Here is a 20225-nt window from a genome sequence, read left to right as displayed (position 1 = left end):
ATCTCTTGGAGAGTCAAAATTCTTATTGCTCAGTTAAAGACTAATTTTCATCAACTCCATTATAAAACAAGGCGCTGGAAAAGACCAAAGGAAGTGTGGGAGGAAAGGGTATGCATTTTTTGTTCTTCTGGAAAAGTGGAAACAAAAAAACATTTCATTTTAAAATGTGAGGCCTTCAAAGACAACCGGGAAAGTTACGCAAATACGCTGGCCTGGGATAATCTATTTGGTGAAGGATTTGTCGAGAAATTGAGAGCATTTATTATAAAGCTTCACAGAAAAAAGGTCGAATACATCAAGCAAATGAAGAAGCAATATGTCCCATAGACTCTCTTTAGCCTCGTACACGTTAAAATAATTTCTTTCTTCTTTCTTTTATATATATATAAACTATTTACTAATTATTCACAAAATAGCTATGGCTTCCTTGGAATGGGTGTTGCTTCTGTGTGAATAATTTGGAAGTTACCGTGTCGTTAACGGTTGTGTGAATAATGAGGGAGTTACCGTGTCGTTAACGGTTGGTCTATACCCATATTTATTATGGAACTTTGTGTTAATTATTTCACAACGATTGACCTGGTCACTGTTGCCGCCAATTCAATTATTAGAAAAAACAATTTATATTTAAAAAAATTAAAAAATATTCTTTTAGTTTTTTGATTAAAAAAAAAAAAATTATAACCTGAAGCTTTCAGCAGAGGTATAATAATCGTCGCCTCCCCAATAAAAACACAAAGGGTAATTGAAACCAAATAAGATTATTGAATAAACAATAATGTATTACATATTCGATAAGTGACGAGGATTAGCTTTCAGAGGATCAAGAAAAAGGAAGACGCAGAGGGCAAATATAGAGCAATTAGTCGATCTCTGCATGGACGTAGTCAATAAATGTAAAATTTTTCTCCAACTCCTTGAGTAAGTACGCCACCCCAGCGGTTACAACTGCTGCACTGGCAAGAATAACCCTCAATTTCATGTCAGGTGGAATGCCGGCGCTTGCTGCGAACACTACAGTTGCACCAAGCAGAAACTTCTGCAGCTGTTGGAATGATTGATGTGCCTTTTTACAAGATGAACACTTCAGTGTATGTTGCTCATACCTGTCGAGCATCTGTACCAATAAAATTCCATCACAGTTAATAAGTTAATAACATACTATGAACATCCACAAATAATTATTCAGTTGTAAGTTATGCTGCTAATTATTTTACCTCACGTTTAGATAGAACGGTTGAAGGTAGAGGCTGTCCAGAAGTATTCGGTCCATTCCATTCTGGTTGTCCATTGCCATAACGCCGCAACCAATTGCGGAATGCCAGCACAAAACGATCAGCCTGGGTTGGTGTGAATGTAAGCGTTGTGTAATCCCTGTTAACATCAAAACCACCAGAACTAGTATTTGCAAGGAAAATTTTCTCCTGCCCCTGAAGCACGATCATATCCCCATCATAAACTAAGTTGGATGTCCAATGTTCATGCCACCTGGGTACCAACTGCACAAAAGGTTCATGTATGACTTAGTTGCCCAAAGCTAGAAAAGGAAAGAGAAAATCTATCTAGATGCATTCACGGTGTTTGACCAGGTTTAGATCAGTTGGTTTGAGAGAAGAAAATATATATTTATATGCATAAATGATATGGATGAACTAACCCATAAGGTGTAGACCAGAGCTGGGTTTATTTCTCACCGAGTTTCAAGTTCAGACATGCCATGTCATGGGGAGGGATTGAAGATGGATGCCACTTTTGAAGAATTAAATCATCAAAGGGACATCCCAGCTACTAAGTAATAACATCTCACTGTGGGTAGATCATTTTTCTATCCAATAGATAAGTTGGCCCTAACTCAATCGGAAAAACATTTTATTTTGGAATTATGGGAATATGCTAGCATCGGTTTCTTGGTATTGTCTTTTCAGTAAGGGGATTGTTGGAAAGTTGGGCCAGCTCATCATCAATTTGAACAAGAGAAAGATTGAATTGCAAAATACGAAAAGCAGGGAACTAATAGTCCCATAGACTATTTTTAGTCTCGTGGACATTAAAATATCATTTCATTTCATATATGCATGGGTTGGGTAGGTCAGATTTCAGGAGCTCATGTACTAGAAGACGAAAATATCTCTAACCAGTCATGGAATTTCACATCTTTTCCGTGACAAGTGGATGATTAGACAAAAGCACAAAAGAGTATATGAGACACTATTCATTGGAAAAAAGTGCTTCTGGGCAGCCTTCAATGGCAATGGTATATGAGACACTATACAACTATGCTACGCTTTGGTGAACTGTGAGAGTTACAGATGATATTTAACTATCAAATGCCAGGCCAGGATACGAATTTTCAGAAAAGAGTTCGACTTTGTATGGGCTAAACAAGGAACAGACAAAACGCAGCGATTTTTCGGCATGACTTACACAGAGTGAGAATCTGACAATAGATCATGGTTCTGAGGAGAACTATGACCTGCTCATGATTTCACCACGCCCCAGGGGCTTTGTGGGTGTATATCTCCGATTCAACCCGACTTTCAAAAACCCTGAAACCCACCACCGGATCGATTCGAACCAAGAGGACGTATTTTGCCGGGTTCCACAGAGAGCAGTTCAGAAAGATGTATTTTTTCTGCTGGATAAATGACGCCGTTGGAATCTGGTGATGGGTATCAAAGTAGTCATCTTGGCATTCTAGCCTATGTTGGCAGGGGAGCTCTCGTGACTCTCCAGTGACCCCCGTAATGTATGCGTCTTTTCTTTGTGCATTAATGAAATAGAAGATGCATTTTTTCAGGAAAAAAGATAAATAATCACTGATCGAAGGTTTCATGATAAAAATGGACACAGCATATAAACATCAGTTGATCATCGGAAATAGAAGGTTCAAAACGATCCATCAGTTACGGTCCTATATGACAAGTAATGAAATAGAACAACATATCCGAAAGTTGTTTAACTATTCTCCTGAATATTTAAGCCAACAGATAACTACACGGTCATTGAAACCCCAAATCAAGATGTAAGAAATAAATCCAAATTAAAAAATGGTTTTTAATTTGAGTGAGCACAAGAAATCTCTTTCTGCAAATAAAAATGACTACACATTCTAAAAGCAATTGTGCATTGTTGTGGTGGTCTGTTATCACAAATCCTAGCAGCTTAGTACAACTCGCTCACAAGGTGTTAAGATAGTGGAATATTAAGTGCTTCCACTATCACCTAGATAACAACTTCCCTAGTTTTAGCTTAATGATGGATCCAATAAGTCCAAAAGGACTTGTTATTCATATGAGACAAGACACAATTAAGTCTAAAGTCTCCTAAATAGCTACCTTATTCACCACCAATAAAATATATCAAGTAAATTATGAATAAGGTGGTCACATTAACTAAATTCCAGATTTGGTTTAATTTGCTCTAACACTGTTCTATGAGGTTTTTCGAGTGACGATCTCATGTAACATTATCCCCAAACAATGCAAATATGAAAATTATCAATGAGTATTACAAAACTTGTGTGAAAGATTAAAGCTTACAACAGTAAACAAGTTACAACAACAACACAACTCAACCGTTTAAACAATTTATCAATGAGTAAAAAAATTAGGGTTAAAACAATTGATAAATCTAAAGTTTATACAACTCAAATTCTGAAAATTGAAACACGTAATAGCCAATCAAAACAAGAGGTCTAGCCCTAAATATGCAACAGTATAAATCAGCAAGGCTATTTTTTTGCAATGAGAATGATTTTAGGTCAGACACATACAAGAAAACCCTGCAAATTTAGGTCAAAAATGTATATAAACCCCTAGATGTCTAGGATTTTTGATGGCTGAAAATTGAATTTAAGCTAAACAAACCCTAGATTTACTCTAAAACAGAAAATATAAAATGAAATTTGAAAATATGATTGACTAGATGGAAAAGGACTAGTGCCCATTATTTTTTCTAGCCTATAGAATCAACTAAGAACTCCCTTGAGAGGATGTAAGTAAATCTGGAGTGATATCTAGGATTGTCCACTACAAACCCTAGAAAATCCACCTAGTTTCAAAACAGTTCAAGGAAAGATACTCCACTAGTAATCTTCCAAGGGTTTTGAAGAAGGGACTTGTTCAAGAAAAATGTGAAAAGAGTGCACCATCACCACTAGAAAAGCACAACTGCACATGTAATCATTCATATACAACATCCAACATGATTGAGTGAGATTGCTTACTCAAAAAATCCTTTCGTCCATAAGACCCTAGCCAAGAAAATCCATGAAATTTGCAAAACATCCCAAAACATCATTCTCAAGAAGTCGCTCTAGTTATCCATCCATAGTTGACAAGTAGTAGTTCTCCACAAGTCCTTCCCTAGCACCACCCTGCCACCATTTAAAATAAAAATCTAAACAAAACTTCTTGGGCTCCCGTACCAGGGACAATGACCCAATTACAACAACATTCAAACACTGGTTATTTACAACTTTAGTAATGCCCCTTTGTCAAGTCCAACTTTCATGTTGCATTAACTCAATCTGTAGACAGTTTAATAATAAAATGCATACCTCAAATCACCAATACCACAGATGCCCTTACTTCGTCCTTTAACTCAACAACATTATCACAGCTTGCTCCAAGACTTCAACAAGACAAATATCAATGTCTGTTCCAGAATAGGCACCAAAGATCTGCTTGCAAAAGACAACTTCAAATTCTACTCCGACTATCTTCAAGGTTTGCTTACAAACTCTGATTTGTCCTCCCTTAAACTTCCTTCTAATGCTGCTTGTATAAGCTCAGAAAATGATCTCAGGATGACCTTCAAAAGTAGCTTTAGATCTGCCCTAACCAAGGCCATATTCACCTCAGAGAAATGCCTTAAGATAGGGCCTAATTCTGGCTCGGGTACAGGTCTGAAATGGGCCTCAGGCAAACCGAATTGACCCTTAGGAACTTGCCCTAAACAGAGGTTCAGATGTCTTAGAGTCTATTGTCACAGAGATTCAAACCTATGGTAGAAGAGGCCTCAAAAAGGCCGAAACAAAGCCTCAGAGAGAGGCCCAAATTTGTGCTCACAAAAAGCTCAGATCAGACCTTCTTTTGCTTTGAAAATTAGCTTCAGACTTTAGATAAACCACAGACACGAGTAGCCTCAGGAGATCGGATTTTGATTCCTACTTAGTGAAAGAAAGCTTCATGCAAATCAACCAAACGATAAATGATGAACCTTGAAATTCTCCCACAGAAAATTGATCAAGTCTGCAACTTCAGCCATCTTCTTCTTCAAACATTCAATAAGCTTAGGCATCGGACTTCTCTTGATTAGATGCTCCTCAAAATCACAGGAATTCCTTTCCATTTGAATGCCACAAGAAGGATATATATACACATTTCAAGGAGGCCCTATATTGGGGCGGACCTGAACAAGATTTTCCTTTTTGAAAAGACATGACTATATCAAAGCTGACTTGAAGGAGAGGAACTGTCCTATTTAGAGGAGGATTAGAGCACTCCAAAAAATCATTTTTTTTTCATATAATCTCCTTTTTTAAGGTTGATTAGGAAACATGAGTTATGCCATATTTTAATTTATAATTTTTACCTCTAGTGAAATACTGAGACCATGAATTTGTAAGAGCTAGTGCTACATCCATCAATTTGGGGCATAAAACTTCAATGTCAATATCTCTCCAATTAAGAGGAACCACAAGGCATTCCACCTATCAAACAAAATGGCGTGACAAGGGATACCAATCTAGAGAGTCCTTGCATCCAAATTTGCTAATTTGTGCACACAAATCACCAAACCAATGCTGGCCCATTCAACCTTTGACATCAATGACAAATTCTTCCAACACTTGCTACCGATCAATCTGTTATGCAATCTACCTCCTGCATACTGTTGACGACAATCTTTTTGCCAGGTTGGCCACTTCCTCGAGCACCCGCACACAATCCCTGCTATCTCTTCTACCCTTCCTTGATTATTGGTTGTCTCTTGTCAATCCGTCCACTTGCGTGTTTTCCCGCCTCACTCTTTCGTCCATCCTTCGCCCTCAATGACTCTGCTTTTGTCGAGCCTAACTATTGTCTGATTCACTGCGCCCCCCTCCACTACATGTCTCCTTTGTGGGCTACCGACTGTTGGGTGGGCTATCAGGTTTGTCAGCCACCTTGCCACCTATGTTCCTTGTTTTTTTATTTTCACTCTTTATAGCCATAAAATAATTTTTCGATCCCTTCTTTTTTTTCTTCATCCAAGTACATTGTACACCATACAACCTGCAATCTTGGCCCTCTTTAAAAAAATCCCACCTTTGTACAATCACAACCAAACTTGGCCCAACAATCCCATACAAACCTGGCTTCTTGTAATTTCGAGATCGGTTTTCAGAGATCAAGCTCTGATACCATGTTAATTTCTGTTAAACCTATCACTGGTAAATTGTTAACCTAGTAGAAGCAAAGATCTATTGAACAAATTACACAGTTAGGTTCTTAACATTCAGCAAAAGCAAAAACAAAATAACCAATCTCATAAAACGACGCATAGATTCTGCCCAATCAAAGTTTTCATTAATAATCCAAACTTGGGCTCTCATCCTAGGATAATGGCCCAACTGGTAACATACATAATAAGAAATAAACCTGGATCTAATCTAGCAAATCTGCCCTAGGTCGATGCTTGATATTCTATGCAGATTTGGATCTCCAGCCTCCCTGCACTCCCTTGGACCCTATGCACACAGTTCAGATTCGAATTCGTGTTTGGCAACAATTAAGTTTGATTTGAATTTGAATTTTCCAATGAGGTTTGTATAAGGCTCGACATTAAGTTCAACTATACATATTTTTCAATATATATATATATATATGACATAAAATAATAAAAAATCAAAATCAATCAATAACCATCTATGAGTAAGAATTCTGATTAGTAAATATACATGAATAACTTAATCATAATAACATCTAATTATCAATGACATTAGTTAAATGTAAACATACACCATAGTGGTTTGCAAATGCAAAAATAAATGGCATAATTTTCAATCTTCAAAATTTAAAAGAATGTCTATAATGTCAAATACTTGTAATCTCTGAAAAATCACAAAATTTAAACATAATCAAAATTTAAACATACAAATTGGATCCTCTGCAAACTAGGGTTCTGAGTCCGCTGCGTCGTCCTGGCTGCTGCGCCCCTGCGCACAGCCCCGCCCCTCCCTCTGCAGTCAGATGGAGGCCCCTGAGAGTTCTGCTCCCCCTGCGGATCCGCCCCCCGAAGTCACAGCATTCAGGAACTTGATAGCGAATGGATCATCTCGGCCACCTTCAGCGACCCAGCAAAAATTCATCAAAAGGTTGGAATCGATTCCTTCTGTTGCCCTGCCAGAGGAGGATACCTGCAAAGCTGCTCTGAACTTGGCGGAAAAAGGCCTCATAGGCCAGTTTACAGGCCTATGGCCCTCTCCCAAATCTGTGGAGGATTGGACCCAAAGAAACTGGCAACCCCTCATAAAAAATGGAGTGAAGAGTTACTTCGTGGGCAAAGGGTACTTCGTCTTTGTTTTTGAATGCTCGGAAGACAGAAGCCTAATCTTCAGAAATGGCCCCTACTTCATGGGGCCGCAGGGACTGTATCTAAATCAATGGAATCCAGACTTTGATCCCTCTCAAGACGTACCATCCGCGGTGCCGGTGTGGGTAAGACTTCCCCATCTGCCCCTTCACTGTTGGAACCAAAAATCGTTTCAGACCATTGGGAACGCATTAGGCAAGTATATAGACCAGGCAGTAAGAAGAGATCAATACTCTTGTGCGCGTATCTGCGTCGAAGTGGATCTTGAAGAAGGATTGCCTGAAGCGATCAAGCTCACGGTGGCAGGATGGACTCACATCCAAGAGCTCGATTACGAACAGCTCCCTTTTAAATGCAGACACTGTCATGGCTACGGCCACTTTGCCAAGAATTGTAAGAAGAAAGCAGAGGACCAGGCTGAGAAACAGAATGGAGAGCAATGGACCCTAGTCCAGAGAACAGTCCAAGCAAAGAAAAACACAGGAAAAAGCGCTGCAACAAGTGACAGGAACAACGTCACCCCAACTCAGGAAACAGGAGACAACGAAAAAGGAACTAAGGAGGCGCAATCAGATCCACCGATCAAAGACCAGGTAAAAGAGAACCTTGAGGAAACCCCTCCTGAAAATAAAGAGGGAGGGGGTGACATTCACATCGAAGTCACCCAAGGCAGCCCCTCAAGCCCCACGTATGCTGAAATCACGAAGAAAAAGCCAGCTGAAAGCTCTGAGTCTTCAGAGGAAGAACTCTTTGAGAGGCCATTAAAAAGACCAGGAAGGAAATCTCGCAAGGAAAAAAGAGAAGAAGAAGCAGAAAGGCTCAAAACCCAAGGGAGCCAATCCACGATAGAAATGACAATCGGGAGAAGTAACAGGCCCAGGTCTTCCAAGGGCGGATCCACCCCAAGCATAGGTAAATAATGAAGTTAGTCTCTTGGAATTGCAGAGGACTGGGGAACCCCGCAAAAGTCGAAGCAGTTAAGGACCTCTTAAAATCGGAACCTACAGATATCCTCATGCTCCAAGAGACTAAGATAGCAGGACAAGCCCTGCTAGAAACCAGCAAATCAAAATGGAAGAAAAACTCAGGCATAGCTGTCAGCGCTCGGGGATCCTCGGGAGGCCTGGCAACGCTCTGGAATGAAGAACAATTCCAGCTGATCAGCACTCATGAGACCTTGCATTGGATTTATACAGAAATCACCCACATTCCAAGTAAGTTATCTATCTCTCTGGTCAATCTATATGTTCCTGTCAACTATTCAGAAAAAAGAGATTGCTGGAAATCTTTGGCAGATTTTCTCGAACAGGAAGCCCCTAACAACATCATTCTCGCTGGAGACCTCAATATTGTTTTGAAAGCCAAAGAAAAAAGAGGAGGTACTGACTCCAAGGACCCTATGGTGGGTGTTGTGGAGGAGCTTGCTCAGCTTTGGGACCTACAAGATTTCAACCCAATTCATGGTTTATTCACCTGGTCAAATAATAGAACTGGAACAGAACACATCTCTGCTCGGCTTGACCGTTTTCTAGTGCAATCCCTCCTCATGAACAAGAAAATCATAACATCAAAAATTCTGCCCAAATTGTCCTCGGATCACAAGCCAATACAGCTCTGTCTAGAAGACGAAGAGGACTTGGGCCCCATCCCATTTCGATTCTCTCCTCAATGGATTGAAAGAGAAGGCTTTATGGACACGGTGAAAGCATCCTGGAACATCCCCATTTCAGGTTCCCCAAGCTTTGTTTGGGAGCAAAAACTGAAGCTCACCAAAAAAGCTTTGAAAGAATGGATCAAGAAACCAGCGCCCAACCCCACCTCTCTTAGAGTTGCAGCAGTCCAGGCCTTGCATTCCCTTCAAAATGACATGGAATGTAAAATTATTAATGAAAACCTCTTGGACAAGGAAATAAAAGCGCAGAGAGCAGCCTATCAATCTTTTAGAAACGAGGAAGAATATTGGAGATTAAAATCTCGGAGCCTGTGGCTAAAAGGAGGGGACCGCAATACATCTTTCTTCCACCGGCAGTACAGGGCTAGATTGTCAAGGAATCATATAACAGAAATAAAGACTATGACGGGCCAAATCTGCAAGGGCAATCAGCAAGTCAAAGAAGCTGCAGAACAACACTTTCAGAATCTCTACAGCTCGGATGACCAAGGTGAAGAAATGGAGGAAACAGAATTTCTCAATCACATCCCCTCCTTAATTTCACCAGAGGACAATGCAGATTTATGTAAACCTGTCACAGAGGAAGAAATAATCAATACTATCTGGTCCATGGACTCCGACAAGGCCCCCGGGCCGGACGGATTCTCCATTCACTTCTACAAAGTATGCTGGGACATCATAAAAAATGATCTTCAAAAGATGATAAGGGGTTTCATGACTAAAGCCAAAGTAGGTGGCAGCACTAACTCAACCTACTTAGCCCTGATTCCTAAAGACTCTAACCCGGAAACTTTTGCCAGATTCAGGCCAATTTCATTATGTAATGCTTCCTATAAGATCTTGGCAAAGTTGTTGGCCAATAGAATGAAGCCCACGCTCCCTAGAATCATCTCTAAAACTCAAGGAGGTTTTGTGAAAGGTAGACACATCCTGGACAACGTCATTCAAGTCCAGGAGACCATTCACTCAAGCAAGCAGAGAAAAGAGAAAGGTATGCTAATAAAGTTAGATATGGCAAACGCGTTCGACAGAGTTAATAGAGCATTTCTCAGTAAAGTCTTGCTTTCCTTCGGCTTCTCCATTCAGTTTGTCAACCTTCTAAAAGCCTGCATGAACAATCCATGGATAGCTCCTCTCATAAACGGCAGACCTGCAAACTTCTTTAAAGCCAAGAGAGGCATCAGGCAGGGATGCCCGCTCTCTCCCTACCTTTACATCATATTGGCTGAAGCATTAAGCCGAAAACTTGAAGTTGAAAGACTGTCAAGCTCCATCCCGGGCCTCAAAACCTCCAACAGAACAAGTCCCCTGAACCATGCATTATTTGCAGATGATTCGATTCTTCTGGGGGGTGCCTCAATCAGAATTGCAAAAGCCTTCGGCACGGTCATTAGGAACTACTGCAAAGTCTCAGGAGCATTGGTAAATGAAAGCAAAAGCGAAGTTTACAGCTGGAATACAGATCATCAGGAGCTCATCAATATAGCCAACACTCTTGGATTCAAAGGGCATTCACAATGGGAGAGCATCAGATATCTCGGTCTTCCCATAATCTCAGGAGTGAATAAAAGATCGCTTTGGAGCGACATAATCTGCAAATTCAAAACCAAAATCTTGAAATGGGGAGGCCACTGGTTGACAAAAGGAGGTAAGGTCATTTTAATCAAATCACAGCTCTCTTCATTAATAATTTACCAAGCTGCCTTTCTGCTTGCTCCCAGAAATATCATGGACCAAATCTCCTCTCTTCTTAGAAATTTCCTCTGGCAAGGAGGCAGGGGCAATGACAAGAAACTCCACCTGGTAAATTGGGAAACAGTCAAGAAACCCTTCGATGAAGGAGGACTGCAAATCCGAGATCCTTCTCTGGTTAATCTCGCTCTAGGCAGCAAGATCCTGTGGAAAATGTATAAAGAGCCAAGTCATCCTGTAAGCGTCATTCTGCGATCAAAATACACAACCAGAAATGAGTTGAGAAACCTCCGATTGGATCACACAGTCAACAGTACGCTGCTGTGGAAGCTCTGTCTCAAGAGCAGCAAAACCTTCAATCGTAATATCTATAGAATCCCGGGGAACGACAAAAAAATTAGTATCTGGCAGGACAGGATAATGGGGCGAGATTCTATAAGCGATAACGAAGAAATCGCAGGTTTAAAGGACTGGTTAATCTCAGCTGGGAAGTCAAGTCTATACGACATATCTGTCTGGGACCAGAGAGGCGACTGGGCAGGTTGGGCAATCCCTGCACCACCAGCCCATCTTCAACAACAACTGAATATCTTTATGGACCTGATCGAAGAGGCCGCCCCGATTCATAGATCGATGCAAGATCGATGGGGTTGGGGCCATTCTGGCGATTACTCTGCAGCGGAAGGTTATAAAGCATACCAAACAAAGGGAAATAACAAACACAGTCCAGCGCTTTGGAAAAACATTTGGGATCCCACTGCTCTTCCGAAAGTCAACTTCTTTGTCTGGACTTTGATTCACAATAAGATTCTAACAGGCGACAATCTAGCAAAAAGAAGCTTCGCTGGCCCTCACTGGTGCGCCCTTTGCAGAAGCAATGCCGAGACAGCTCAACACCTCTTCATCGACTGCCAATTCGCAAAGGAAGTTTGGGATCATACGCTTCAAGATTTACTTATAAGCTCTCCTGCTCAGATATCAGTTCCAGACCTCTTTGCAGAATGGAGCCATCGGTACTCTCGACATATCCCTCAAAAATCGATTTGGTATAAAATCTGGAACGCATTGCCCAAGTTTGTCTGTTGGAAGATCTGGTTGGCCCGTAACCAGAAGGTCTTCAAGGAACACCAGCTAACTCCCTTGCAGGTAGCAGCTAAGGCTAGATCCCTTCTCCTAGAAACGGTGCAGCAACAGTATTATAAAGAAGATGCATCTTTACAGCAGTCAGAGAAGCGATGGATTGGAAAGCTTGAACTGCAAAATAGGAAAATCCTCTTTTCTCCTAAACTAGAGCTCCCAACCTGGAAGAAGAGAGACGCAGATGAAACATTCCAGAAATGGTGGAGAGCTCAAAACACTCATACAATATTCTTTGACGGGGCTTCTAAAGGAAACCCTGGTCCCTCGGGCGCCGGTGGGATCATCTTCTCCCCTGAAGGGCGCTCCAGAGATTCTTTCTTCTGGGGTCTTGGCGTGAAGACTAACAATCAAGCAGAACTGCTCAGCCTTCTTAAAGCTTGTCAAATCGCCAGAGAAAAAGGGATCAAGGATATTCAGATTTTTGGAGACTCGGAGATCCTCATAAAGAAGCTGATCGCTGGAGAGTTATTCAGAAATGCAGGTCTCAACAGAACTCTGGAAAGACTGAAAAGAGTCCTCTCATTCTTTGCATCCTACAAATTATATCATATTCTCAGAACTTCAAACAGTGAAGCGGACTTGATGGCAAACAAAGGGAGCGCATTGGACAGAGGGTGGTTGTACATCAATGAGGACAGATTTGTAGAAACTCCTCCATAATTGTTTTGATATAGCAGCTGTTTTAGAAGTGCAAGCAGGATGTAATCAGGGCTGCTTCGGCAAAGCCCCTCTCTTTTTTCACTAAATTTAATAAAAATCCATATCCGTTACAGTTAAAAAAAAAAAAAAAATTAAACATACAAATTACAATATAACTATATTGCAAAATCATGGAGAACATCTCCAAATTTCTAAATTTAAAAAAGGAAGTCAGTAATGTTAAGTAGTTATAATCCATATACGCGAACCTCAATTTTTTATTATTATCAAATTCGGCTTTAGATTCGACTTGAGGTTCGACTTCGACTAGGTTCTAATTTGATTAGGTTCAATCTTTGGGTTCGGATTTCAAGTTCAGCGAACCTAAACAAATCTGAATTTTTTTTGGGGTTTGCCGAATTTTGAACCTCAAGGTTCAAATTCGTCGAACCCTATGAAATTGCTTGGACCCAACACACTGCTCACTCAGATGCCTCTCTCTATCTTGTGTTGTTGTAGTGTATCTTTCCCATCTCCCTTGCCTTGCTTTTATAACTTTACATTGAGCTCAATCCCTAACCCTAATCTCCAAATTGATTGACAACAGAGACTAAATCTTGCCTCACTTGACATCAATGGTTGAGATTAAAACTTATTCACTAAAGTAATTTACTTTACTTTTTCCGAAATTAGTCTTAGGCTAAGTAACATTAGCAATTTTCTCACACTAGAGCAAGTACATAAAAACACTGTGGGCAACTTTTGCATGCCTAGAGTCTAGACACATAGGCTTGTGCAAAAGTACCTGCCAAAGCTACAATCATCAACATAAGCTGACATTGTTCCTTTCAAGACCACATGCATTAGGAAACATGTACTGCCTCGAGAAATGTAAACATGCTCAACACTTTGGACTACAACGTTGAAATTGTCTAATGAATATAACATGGCCAAAGAATGCATACAGACTCGATGGCAACCATGTGGGAATGGCATAGATGCACATGGAACATGGGATGGACTAGCCCTATAATTTGTCATCACCCCTACAAAACTTATCTCCTCTAAACCATGCATCAAACAAGAAGATCCATCCAAAGCCCCCCATATTATATAGGACCATAGACTTAGCCCAATGGGACCAACCATGGTTGACCATAATAGGCCTAATATAACATAATATAGGGCGTCCAAATGGGTTATAGGGATCTTAACTTGCATTCTTTGGGCTTACAATGGTGCTTCCAAAAATGAAAAGTGCATATGTATCCTTGTTGAAATGAGGGGTAATAGGACCATAGGAGTAGAGCATTAAGGTTTAGAGAGGCAAAGTATTGTTTGATCCAAGGAGGATGGAGTTGGAGGAATCCAAAAGGTTTGATTCTCTCGTATCATTGGCCTCTATGGAGGTTGAGGAGCTTATTGTTGAGTTGCAAAATGGAATGTGTTAGGGACATTTTGTGACCAGAACTACCACCCATAAAATTTTAAGGATTGGATATTATTGGCCAAATATCTTTACCAATGTTTATGCTTTTGTCACGTCATGCCAACCTTGTTGGCTCTTTGCATGAAAACACAAGTTAGTCACTGATACCACAAAATATAGCAGTCTAGTGCAAAGCTTGACCGACAATCCAAGTCTTAAGGAAAAAATGGGATCGACCATCACTATTACCCTAGTGGTTTCTATTGAAGGAAATGTAACTAGGTTCAGTCTTCATAAATGTACTTTTGATATTGGTATTATTCAAGAAAAGAAATATTATTTTTATAATATATGTCAATGAGTTTCTTGCTCATTGAAGTAGGTCAGCACATGTTTAAGTGCTTCAAGTTAGTAGTCAAAAGTCAATGTATTTATGTAAGACCCTTAGAGGGCATGTTACACCATGTATATGTATGTATAAGAGTCAAAGAACATCCCTCCAAGAAAAGTCAAGTCTCCTCCAAAGCAAAGACACCACCAAAGAAGCCATCCGAAGCAAAGATAGCAAGTCGGCCAATAAACAGTCTTTAAGTCAGCCTAAAAGGAGGGACAATCCTCTATATATAGAGGTTGTCCACTCCACTATAACATTAAGCAATAACCTCTGAAATCAGCGAAGGTGGAAGGCAAGTAAAAGGGTAATAAGAGGTCAAGTAAAGGGTCTCCAAGGCAGCGAATTAAGGAGGAAGAAAAATCGAAGTGTTAAAGGGCTATTATTGTCACATGTGCGAAGAAAGGAAGCCCTACCTACGGCCAGAACAACACCAGTATAACAGTCATATAATCTCGTTGGTTGGGCTAGATCATTAGGCCTATAAGGCCTCTCTCTCAAGCGTGGAAGAAGGCTATACAAGCGAAGGGAGAAGGAGAAGTCTAACATAATTCTTGTGAGGGTATTCCCTCACATGTGCGAAGAACTAGGGCTGCATTACTGCTGCTCTAAGTCTGCAATATTTGTGAAAGAGAAGAAGGCTCGGTTGGGAGGCAACAAGATCATCTCCTTAAGTTTGAAAGGCTCCATCACAAGCAAAGGAAGAAAAGATCAAGGGTCACTCTAAAGTATACAATTGAAGGTCTCTATAGTTGCCGAAAGAAGTGTCGAAGGAAGAAAGACAAAGTGCTGGAAGGAGGAGGGCAAAGTGTTGCAAGAAGAAATAACCTTGAAAGGGCTTGACTTGTGCTTGTAGGATATTCTTGTTAAGGGTCTAGAGTTTGGCATTGGTCAATAAGAAGGTTCAATAAGAGAAACTTACTAAAGGGTTTTCCTCTCAAGAGAAGAGAGGTTTTGGCCCTGGCAGAGAGCCACCATCTTGTGTTCTTGTTCTTATGTTTTTGGTAGCAGTTTGATGAAGTACACACACATGCATTAATAATAATAAGAAGAAGTAGTGTTCTTGTTCTTATGTTTTTGGTAGCAGTTTGATGAAGTACACACACATGCATTAATAATAAGAAGAAGAAGATTAATCTAAAAAGAAAAGTAAAAAGACTCCACAAATTTTTATCAAGTCAAGAAGAATCACACTACACCTAATTGCCCTTGATTCTTCAACATGGCATCGGAGCTAAGGTGACACATCAAGGAAAGGCAATCTCAAGAACACTCATAAGGTGACTCATCAAGAAAAGACATCTACAAAAGTTGAAGCATCAAGCCAAGAAGTCTCAATCACTTCAAGGACAAGAAGGTCTACCATCTATCATTCATCAAGGAAGACTGCAAAGCAAGAAGAAGAGCCTTACACAAAGGCAACTACAACAAGAGAAAATCAAAGAAGGATCTACATCAAGCTACAAGTCATCAAGTCCACTTGGAGAAAGCAACTTGAAGAACATCAAGACCTAAGGAAGGCAAGCCATCAAGTCTTCAAGGAGAAAGCAAGTCTACTACATCTCAAAATCTATCAAAAAAGTATTTGTCCCCTTTTGAATATACATCAAGAATCTATGTCAAAATCGACGCGTCTGCAACCCTAGCGCGTCTGCTGAGAGTTCCCGCTTGCGCCCTCCCTCATGGAGCATGGAGGCGGCCCTGCGGCCCCTCCCCCCTTCCCTCCGGAGATCGAAGCCTTCAAGGCTCTCGTCTCAGCAACAGGAAAGCGTCAGGCCTCTGGCCAGCAGCAAAAATTCGTCAAAAAACTGGATAGCATACCCAAGGTAGCTTTGCCTGAGGAGGAAATCTGCAGATCCGCGCTAAATCTTGCAGAAAAAGGTCTGATCGGTCAGTTCACCGGTTTGTGGCCATCCCCGAGAGCAGTCGAAGAATGGGTCAAAAGGAATTGGCTACCTTTGGTAAACGAAGGAATCAAGATCTATTTTGTAGGCAAAGGGTTTTTTGTCTTCTTGTTTGACAGCACAGAGGACAGAGGCCTGATTTTCAGAAATGGGCCTTATTTCATGGGGCCTCAAGGTCTCTACTTGAACAAATGGTCCACTGATTTTGATCCAGCGCAAGACGTACCCAAGGCAGTTGCTGTCTAGGTGCGCCTCCCGCATCTGCCTCTGCATTGCTGGAATCAAAGCTCCCTCCAATCCATTGGAAATGCACTGGGAAAATACATAGACCAGGCCCCAAGGAAGGATCAGTATTCTTGTGCACGGATTTGCGTGGAGGTCGACTTGGAAACAGGATTACCCGAAGCGATTCAGTTATCGGTGGCAAACTGGACACACATACAAGAGCTAGATTATGAACAGCTGCCATTCAAGTGTCGATTCTGTCATGAATACGGGCACTTTGCAAGATACTGCAAAAAAAGAAATGAGGAGACATCAGAGAAAGAAAAAGAAGAACAATGGAAACAGGCAAAGAAGACAACATTCAGCAGGCAGAATAACAAAAACAAGGCAAAAGGGACAGAGAACAAAGCAGACCATGGAAGCACGAGTAATCAAAACGCTGGCAGTAGTGAAAAAAAAGGCAATGAGGGGGACAAAAACCCCTTTGAAATCCTCACGCCTCCTTCAGATCCACTGGAAGCAGGAGAAGAAGAACCCCCACAGCAGGAGAATATTGAAACTACAGAACCAGGTAATAACCCAATCCCCAACTCATGCAATATCTCTTCCCCTTCATACGCAGATATAATCAAAAAAAAGAAGAAAACTGTAGAGAATATGGGATCATCAGATGATGAAACATTTGAAAGGTCAACAAAAAGGGTTGGGAGAAGATCAAACAAGGAAGCTAGAGAAGAGGAGTCAGAAAGACAAAAAACCCTAGGCAGTCAAGCTACTATCGAAATGACACTAGGGAGGAATATCAGGCCTAGAGCCTCCAAAGGAGGAGGGCCTAACCCTATAAGCGGTAAATGATGCAGTTGATCTCTTGGAACTGTAGGGGTCTGGGTAATCCCAACAAGGCAGAGGCTATCAAAGACTTATTGAAGATGGAGACCGCGGACATCCTAATGCTCCAAGAGACCAAAATAGAAGGGGAAACTCTTCTAAACACCAGTGCTACAAAATGGAAATTTGACTCAGGAAAGGCTGTTAGTGCAAGAGGCACAGCTGGAGGAATAGGTACTTTTTGGACAAAAGACTTCTCTCTAGAACGATTCTTAGCAACCCAACATTGGATCTTCACAGAGCTGCGTCACACCGTAAGCAACCTTTCCCTCGCTCTGTTTAACTTGTATGTCCCTGTTCAGTATGAAGAAAAGAGAGAGTGTTGGAGGACACTTCTGGATTATATAGCGCAAATCAGCCCCTCAAATTTAGTCATAGGTGGTGATCTGAATATAACTCTAGATCCCAAAGAAAAGAAAGGAGGGATTCAGTCTAGAGATCCTTTTATCAATACAGTGGGCAACCTGATTCTGCAATGGGATTTGGTAGACTTCAAACCAGTGAAAGGCAAATACACCTGGACAAACAATAGAACCGGAGAAAATCATATTTCTGCCAGATTGGACAGGTTTCTCATCAGCAGCTCTCTAATGATGGACAAAAGAATAGTATTCACCAAGATTCTCCCAAAGCTCACATCGGATCACAAGCCTATCCTCTTATGCCTAAAAGAAGAAGAAGATCTAGGTCCCCTTCCATTTCGCTTCAACCCCCTTTGGGCAGGGAAAGAAGGGTTTATAGAAACAGTTCAAGCAGCATGGAGGATTGATGTTTTCGGTTCCCCAAGCTATGTGTGGGAACAAAAAATGAAAAACACAAAAAAAGCGCTCAAAAGCTGGATAAAGAAATCCACGCAATCTCCCAATAGACAGAGGAAGGAGGCAGTTCTTCAATTGGAAGAAATACAACTTGAAATGGAGGAGAAAGATCTCTCTTCTACAGATTTAGCTAATGAAAAATCTGCACAAAGGAATGTATTCTGTTCCTTCAGAAATGAAGAGGAATATTGGCGTTTAAAGTCTCGAAGCCTGTGGCTCAAATCTGGGGACAGAAATACCTCATATTTTCATAGACAGTGCAGGGCCCGTCTTTCGCGAAATCATATATCAGAAATTACCAGCACCACTGGTCAGGTCCATAAAGGATTTACTCAAATCAAAGAAGCAGCTGTAAACCACTTTCAGAACCTTCTGAGTGCAGAAAGTAATGGGAACGAGGAGGAGGAAGTGGAGTTTCTCTCAGCCATTCCAAATCTAGTCAGTGAAGAAGATAATGACTCTCTGATGAGTCCTGTAACGGAAGAAGAGATAACTAATATAGTCTGGGCTATGGAGCCAGACAAAGCCCCAGGTCCCGACGGTTTCACAGCACATTTTTATAGAATTTGTTGGGAGATTATCAAAACTGACCTCTTCAGAATGATAAGAGGGACCTTGAGAAAGGCAAAAATGGGTGGAGGAATAAAATCGACATTTCTTGCCTTAATTCCAAAGGAAACAAACCCAGGATCCTTCGACAGATACAGGCCGATTTCTCTTTGTAATACATCATACAAGATCGTAGCTAAACTGCTGGCAAATAGAATTAAGCCTCTTCTTCAAAAACTCATCTCTCCAGCCCAAGGAGGATTTGTGAAAGGCAGGCAACTTTTGGACAATGTCATTCAAATCCAAGAGGCTCTCCATTCCAGCCACTCTCGGAAAGAGCAAGGTATGATTATTAAACTAGATATGAGTAATGCTTTTGATCGTGTTAACCGTTCCTTTCTGCTTAGGGTGCTTGCAGCCTTTGGGTTTAGGCAGGAATTCATAAACCTTATTAAAGCTTGCATTGAAAACATCTGGATAGCTCCAATGGTAAATGGGAGACCAACAGAGTTTTTTCAAGCCACCAGGGGACTGAGGCAAGGTTGCCCCTTGTCTCCCTTTCTCTATATTCTGATGGCGGACACTTTAAGCAGAAAATTGACACGGGAGCAACAAAGTGGCATCATTCCTGGGATAAGAATCGTTCAAGGAGCAGTTCCAGTAAACCATGCGCTATTTGCCGATGATTCACTCTTGCTCGGGGGCGCTTCCATGAGAATTGCTAAATCCTTCAAGACAATTCTCCAAAAGTACTGTAATGTCACTGGAGCTCTTATTAGTGAGAGGAAGAGTGCAGTATATGGATGGAATACAGATGAACAAACTATTGAAAGGATAGCCAGTGAATTGGGATTCAAAGGCTATGCAGAATGGGATAAAATAAAGTACCTTGGTCTACCGTTGACGAAAGGATCCAACCGAAATTATTTGTGGGAGGAGGTAATATCCAAGTTTAAAAAAAAGATAGCAGCGTGGGGCGGAATCTGGCTTTCCACAGGCGGCAAGCTTACTCTCATCCGTTCGGTGCTCTCAGCATTACCCACTTTCCAAGCCTCCTTGTTAATGGCTCCAAGGCAAATCGCAGATCAGATCTCTTGTTTAATGAGGAATTTTTTGTGGAACGGAGGGAAGGGGAACAACAATCGATTTCACTTAGTTAATTGGGAAATGGTGAAGCGTCCCATTGCTGAAGGTGGACTCCAAATCAGAGACCCCCATCATGCAAATCTTGCCTTGGGTTGCAAACTTCTGTGGCAGCTTATATCCGAACCCACGCATCCAATCAGCCAGCTCTTAAATTTAA

General features: G+C 41.1%; 1 protein-coding gene across 1 annotated transcript in view; it reads right to left on the bottom strand.

The window, feature by feature from the left end:
- Positions 1–742: 742 nt before the first annotated feature.
- Positions 743–20225, bottom strand: part of ACD1 (Pheophorbide a oxygenase family protein with Rieske 2Fe-2S domain-containing protein) — a 139530-nt gene continuing 120047 nt past the window's right edge. Inside the window, exons 6-7 of the mRNA XM_089410968.1 lie at positions 1218–1499; positions 743–1117 (exon numbers count right to left, since the gene is read on the bottom strand). Of these exons, the coding sequence (XP_089267094.1) occupies positions 863–1117; positions 1218–1499 (537 nt within the window). The 3' untranslated portion in view covers positions 743–862. The remainder of the gene's footprint in view (positions 1118–1217; positions 1500–20225) is intronic.

Source organism: Pinus tabuliformis, chromosome 3_1 (genome assembly GCF_031772625.1).
Source record: "Pinus tabuliformis cultivar Carrire ecotype Pingquan chromosome 3_1, CPIR1, whole genome shotgun sequence".
Taxonomy (NCBI): domain Eukaryota; kingdom Viridiplantae; phylum Streptophyta; class Pinopsida; order Pinales; family Pinaceae; genus Pinus; species Pinus tabuliformis.
Note: the sequence above shows the minus strand (reverse complement) of the source record. Positions and strands in the feature narration are given on the sequence as shown.